We start from the raw sequence: 7,182 nt of genomic DNA, 5'->3' as shown, positions 1-7,182 counted from the left end.
TTAATATACCCATGTAAAGGTCTGATTTAAATACTCCTGTAATTTGCGATTTAAGGGTTGGTAATACTGGCGTAACATCTCCAGAACCATTTCGTCTATTTCCGGATGTTTCCTCCCTTTAGTTTTGATCCAGTCTGATACACATTTCCTGTCTGGTCGTTCTGTGATGTTGGGACAGTAAAACATTCCATTGGCATCCAATTGAAAATGATCTTCCTGAAAAAATGGCGTGAGACCAAGACCCGATTCCAGTTCCTTTAAAGCAAAAGCAGGATTTTTCTTGAAATTGTCACCATCAACAACAACCACTCTGTGTCTACCAAACTTATTAACAAGCCACTGAATATAACCCATGTAAATGCCTTTCGTGATAAGGATATTACTTGTATTCAGATTGCCATCATGAGTTGTGATAGTTTGTTCGAAAGTAGGGAGCAATTCATAGTTTTTATAAACTTTAATGGTCCTGTATTCGTTTTCGCCGACTCGTTCATTTCGATAAGTCAACGGGAAGGGTCCGAAAGAAAGATCTTGCACATGAAGATAATCGGAAAGAGCCCTCGCAATCGGATCTCGAAGAATTACGATAATTTTCAATGCCTTATCAGGTGAGAAGAAAGTTTCATATGCGTGAAAATCGTATTGAAACTCAGCGACAATCTTTTGTTTAGGTGAAGTCAGTGGCATCCTGCTTGCCCATCGTCTCAAAGTCTCATTCACAGAAAATTCGTCACGTGCTTCTAAGTTCATTGGTTGACCTATGACCTCAACTTCTGGATGGAGATCTAAGAAGTATCTCAATGCACCCGTCCCGCATTTCTTCACACCAATGATCACAACAGACGGAAGCCGACGTTCACATCCCAATTTCTTTAGCTGCTTTTTGGCTTCTCCATTCGTGTTTCCCCTTCGAACATATAGCAAGATAACGATACACTTGTCTTTGGTGTAGTCTGAACAACTTCTCTAATTCGCTTGATATCAGGTACATTTCCATATGTGACGTTCGTCTGTATAACTTCTTGAACAATTGCCTTGATATCACGTACATAGTTTCCAGGCGAATTTGGATATGCTGGATAGATATAAACGAAGAAAATCCACGCAGCAGTGGTGCTGAAGATTAAATAAAGCACAGTTTTCGCTCTTAGAGATCGTTTGAAATTCATGACTGCGTGTAATTCAATATTTAAGACGCTCTACACAGTTTCTGCTATGTGGCTTACTTCCCTAACAACCTGAAACATTATATCACTTGTGCAGTATTTACACACACTTAATATCTTAAGTAGAATTAACGTGATTTGGAGTTAGGGACGCACCATTCAATTTCCAGGGGCTGTTATATTTTTTAAGGGAAATTGACTCACTAAACAAACGTGAAAAGAAACCACATTGCTCACTATCACTAACTTGAACTACTGTGAATGCAATAATACATGAAAGTAATATTTACAAACCCGGCCAAATAAAAAACTTCAAAAAATAGTCACCAAAGATATCGAAAAACACACATTTTGCTCTAAACCCAACTCGCAGCAGCCCCTCTGAAAGTTATATGGTACGACGTCCTTTAAATAAAGAGAGACTTATTTGACATCAAGTATGTCAAAGCCTTGGCTATAAGTGTTGGTTTGCTCTTAGATTATTTGTTCTATATCATTCAATCATAGTTTTGAATGGGTATCAAAACATTCGGTCCAACTGAGAGATGTTACAAATTTGTAAAAGCCCTTTTGTTAATGAAAGTGGAAAGAGAAAGATGGAAAGAGGAAGGTCTGAAGTTGGTACTATTAGGAGATGTGAGCTAATTTGCATAACATAATACATACAATTCAACATAACATCTCACATAATAAAATATGCTTCCCCCATCTGCCTGCGATATGCAGAATAAGAAAAAAGCTTACATAAAAATGAAAAAATAATTGCAATTACAATTTTACAAGATTCCAAGAAGTTCCGTTGTTTTCCCATCAAAAACGTTGGCTCCATTATCAAATAAGTTGCATGTAGTTCATTGCTTTGTGTTTTGAAATAGTGAATAAAAGTGAATAAAACAATGAAAATAATGATATTATACGCATGAGATGACTACAAATTTTGTGCGGCGACGCGCTTCTAAAATCAAGCATCACATTTCACTTCTTCAGTTCAAAACCCGGTTCAAATGGGCCTCCTTTGTATTTAAAATCCACACTACCCCTGCGGAAGATTTTAGAAATATTTCCCACAGGGGGAGTATGTATTTCAAATGGAATGAACACATTAGTAGCTCCATTTGAAACACACCCTCTCTCAGTGAGCATGGTGAGAGATTCAGGTTGAATTTGTCTCAGAGGGTGTGTGAAATTCACATGGAGCTGGCTAATGTGGTCATTCCATTTGAAATTCATACTCCCACTGTGGAAGATATTTCCAAAATCTTCCACAGGGGTAGTGTGGATTTTAAATGGAATGGCCCAATTGGGCATCACCTGGATTGTGCAAAAATGAATTTGAATTAATCCCGGTAATAACATCTGTGTAGTATGCACCGGAATAAGTCGCAGAACTCAAGAGAAGATAAAGTCCATTAAACATGACAAAATTTAATAGAAAGGAAATTCTGAAGGAAATTTTGATTTTGAAGACCAAAGCATTCTAACATGTTTGGTATGATTTTAACATTATGCAGTCATGTCTACAGCAGAATTCACCACGACCTTTGCAGGACTTAAACCCCATTAAACCAAGATAAACCTCATAGAAAACAGCTCAACTATGTTAAATCAAGGATGTGTCTCATAGCCCTGGTTAAATCCATAAACATATGTTTCTGATTTACCTGTGCGATATTTCAATGTGCTGTGATGAAATAGGTATTATAATTTCAGTTGGATGCACCATTACAAAGCAAACGCACACTACAATCCTGAGCTTGGCCTTTGTTTCCGAAATGAGAACAATAGTCTGCTTATTGTTATCCAGTCATGTTGATGGTACACCTCGAGTCAAACTTGTCACAGTTATTGTGATCGTATCACACAGGTAAATGAGAAACATGTGATTTTGGACTTAACACGGTTTGGAAAAAATTTTTCCATTTTTTAGCTCCCTATCGGGCAGTCAGAACTTCATATTTGGGAGGGCTCGACAACAATCTTCCCAAAACCGCATTTTAATTATTTTTAGATGGCCATAGAGGGAAAGAATTGAAGATTTTTACAGCTTCTATGGCGAAAATTGATCAAACCGATCACACGATGGTGCTCGTTCGAAGTTGGAGCTATCGCGAGTCAGCTGTTGAGCACAATTTGCCATTGAAATTACACGTCCGACTGTTATGAAATTTTGGAAGACTCTCTTCGGGAAAACAGCACGACAACAGCTTTCCTGTGACATTTTTTACTTCAAATTGTAGTATGTTAAGGATGAACATTATAATTTACATGTGAGCTTCTATGGCTAATATTGGGTGAAGGGTTTTCCCACCAGCCCACTAACTAGTCCATTGTCTATACCTACAGTACAGTGAGTGAGCTAGAGGTCAATCATCAATTGGAGCGCTGTGTCTGCACTGAATAGGAAAAACGGACAGTAACTGCATAATGAAGGGTATAAAATATGGATTTCATATCAACTTTATACTCATTTTGTTAGAACAGGTCACAAATGTGCATTAGTATTTTTATTATCGGTCCAAAAACCTGGTTTCCGATCGAACAACCTGGTTTATCGAGAATAATTAGTGCACAAACCAGCTTTATCGGTCGATAAGGGTTAGCTATCGGTTTTATCAACGACAAAAAGCCAGGTTTATCGGCATATAAGGTCATGTTTTTTATACTGGGCACCTAAGAAGGGCGGCTCTTAGACATTGGTCTTTCAATTTCTGAAACAAAAATTAATGATTTTCATTTGTACTAATTACTGTAACTCGTTAAGTCTAATTAGTCAGGGGTGGCTCATGTGGCGGAGGATCATGTGGCGGAGGATCACAATGCTGTACAATGGTGATCCTCCGCCACATGATCTTCAATAAACATTATTGATGGATTTCTACTTGTTTCTGTACTTGATCTCAGCCAAGTGATATCATGTTTAGCATTCATTGCCTCAGTATTTTGATAATTAGAGAATTAAAAATTACTAATTACTTGTTGCTACATAATAAAGTTCGTTGACCTCTGGCCCATTTCACGGTTAGGCGCCACTTTTGGTGAAAAAAACTCGAAATTTTCAAAATGTATTAAATTTCATTTAATGAAGGTTTTTTTCCAAAAAGACCAAATTTTCATAAAAATATAATTTCCCAGCTTAAATCTCTCTACTTCTTGAAGAAAATTATGATTTATTATCTCATGTTATGTAATTTTTTAACAAATTTGATAAATATTGAGTAGTGAATATTTATACTTTGACTGTCCAATACATATATAATAGAGATTTAAAATAAACAAGTGTGTCATAGGCTCTCTTCTGACCAAATTTGGGTAACTTTTGTTGTGTAATGACAAATTTATGGCCACTTAAATGTAATTTTTGTGGTTTAAAACTGGAAATTGACATGAAAAGGTTTACTCAACAATTTTAATAATCAATGAATGACTCTGATATTTCACAGCTTTGAAGGTCATCGGGTAATGTTCACAATTAATATCAGCCAGTTTGAAAACACAGGTCAAATTCAAGATTCTGATGTTTGTGCAATTTTGGATGTGACTGATGTCAATGTGAACGGAAACCACACACTGTAAAGCAGAGTATATTTCAGAAAATAATGATTCAACAAGTTTTCACACCCCCAGTAAATTAAATGGGATATATTGAAACATATCAACCTGTGTTAGTGTTCATTTTAAAACATTGTTTACAATTTATAGAAGCGGATGTGACATTTTCAATTGTGAACAGAATATTTCATTATTACAAACAGTTTGCTTGTCAAAAATATAAGCTTTAAGCACTTATAACACATATCTTTTGTTAGATTCTATTGAATTGAGCAATGCTAAAATGTTTTTCCTGACCCTTTATATTTTTGACAAGCAATATGTTTATACTAGAGTCAACAGACGCTGAATACAAGCCGCAATTTGACCCCTATAACTTGACCCCTGGGTTACGGATGGGGTCAATTGCTCTTGCATTGTGCTTAGGATGTCATAAGAAATATTCCTGGTGAATTTCAGCTTAATCGGAACTTAAACATGGATTTTGATTTTTTTAAATTTTTGATTGACCTTTTGACCCCTTAATGACCTTTGACCTCAATGAAAAAAAACCTTATGTACACCGACAAAATGCATTGTTCCAGTTTTAATTAAAAAATTCAACTATGTTCAGTTGTTGAGATAAAAATTCTTGAAGTTATCTAGCTAAAAACAGGAAGTGACCCCTTAATGACCTTTGACACCCAAAATAAAAATACCGTGCATACATCAGGTAACACTAATTAATGTATGTTGGTTATATTATTCTGGTCTGTTTACATTTTGAGATAAAATTTTTTTGAACATTTCTGATAATTTTGGTTTTGACCGGAAGTAACCCCTTAATGACCTTTGACCCCAAAACTGTAGGCATCCTAAAGACCCTGGCTAGTAGCAATGCATGTGTGCTAATGGCGACTCTCTGCTATGTAATTTGTAAAGACAGTGATTTTTTGAATATTTTTTAGACTTTGACCGGAAATGACCCCTTAATGACCTTTGACCCCTTATCTGAGCACACCCTATAGACACCGACTAAAGTCGAGTCACATGATATAACCATGTTCTCATCGCATGAAATTTGTGGAAGGAGTAGCATTTTTTTGTGAAATCACATTTTTGACCATTATAGCTAGGTCAAAGGTCACAGTCAGGTCAAAGTCAAATGAAACGTTTGACCTAGTCCAATGGTCATTTGGCTCAAGTATGGTTGAAATCTGTCAAACCATAAGAGAGCTAGGGCGAAACGTGGCAAGTCACGCAAAATGTCACGAGTTGCCAGAAGAAGAAGAAGAATTGGGAAGAGACAGAACAAGCCGACGTTCGTCGTCGGCTTGTAAATACTGAAATATTCCGTTCACAATTGAAAATGTCACATCCGCTTCTGTAAATTGTATACAAAACTGTCCCCTAAAGACAATCAACAAAGCCATGAAATAATCATATGTGACATGTATGAAATAATAAACCTATTTTAGAAAGTAAAATATCATGTTGTTTAAGTATTTTGACCTAAAAACTACTAATTTTGAGGATGTGACATGTGAATGGAAATTGAAGCTTTTTGAGTCCCCTGTCACAATTAAAGAAGGCATACTGAATTAAAGATTTGGTGTGCCTTTTGATCCCCCACAAACCTGTAATGAAAAAACTTCAAACTGGCATCCTAGTCCCATTCCTGTCTTAGTTCTTTGAAGAAACTATTTTGGATGTGACAGGTACCATGGGATGTGACACATGTGAACGGAAACTTTGAAATGACATCTGTAAGCTAAGTTGATGAAGGAGTTTTCATTAAATGGTGTCATTAGATAGCTCATAGCAGCAGATTTTTAAAAATCAAGGAGAAAAAATTCTACCAAATTATTTGTTAATAAATTATACTATTTGGAAAATTAATCGGATGTGACAAAACTGTGAACGGAATTTGTTGGCAAAAATTCAAAATATCGCTGTATCTACATATTAAGAGCAACAAGTGTAATTTGTTCAACAAATAGTAACAAGACTCTGAACTTTACTAAAACACACTAGTTTGCCATTCTTGTAAAGTATTAGTTGATCTATTCCACATTGAATATGGTACATAGATGTGAACGGAAAATGTCACATCCGAATTCAGAAATTTAAATGGTTCTCATGCTAGTTTAACTGACAACTACAACTTTGTTCATGTATGGCTGTATAGTGCAACTTGTTCACTACATTAAAACAACAAAAGCAGCTGGTAGGCTCAACATAGTTAAAAATGGCAGCATTGGAAAATAAATGTCTGTTTCCAGGTTGGTAGTAAAATGTGGTTTTGACCACTTCTTACCCCTGTGCGCCCTGAAAGATAAAAGCAGAAAGGCCGATTAAGCTAGTGGAGGTAGGTCATACAGAGACAATGAAAAATCACCAACAGTCAATTCTGTAACCCCATTATTTTTTACACACCAGGCCAGATATGTTGAAAATCAAAAAGTGGCGCCTAACCGTGAAATGGGCC

General features: G+C 36.1%; 1 protein-coding gene across 1 annotated transcript; it reads right to left on the bottom strand.

Annotated features, from left to right (window-relative positions):
- On the bottom strand, positions 1 to 1,247 carry LOC140170971 (heparan sulfate glucosamine 3-O-sulfotransferase 1-like). Its single transcript, XM_072194162.1, has 2 exons — positions 1,227 to 1,247; positions 1 to 966 (listed from the first exon to the last, which is right to left on the bottom strand). Exons 1-2 carry the CDS (start codon positions 1,245 to 1,247, stop codon positions 1 to 3), a joined length of 987 nt encoding a protein of 328 aa, XP_072050263.1.
- Positions 1,248 to 7,182: the final 5,935 nt, after the last annotated feature.

Source organism: Amphiura filiformis, chromosome 15, assembly GCF_039555335.1.
Source record: "Amphiura filiformis chromosome 15, Afil_fr2py, whole genome shotgun sequence".
Classification (NCBI taxonomy): domain Eukaryota; kingdom Metazoa; phylum Echinodermata; class Ophiuroidea; order Amphilepidida; family Amphiuridae; genus Amphiura; species Amphiura filiformis.
This window is presented reverse-complemented; position numbering and strand designations above follow the sequence as displayed.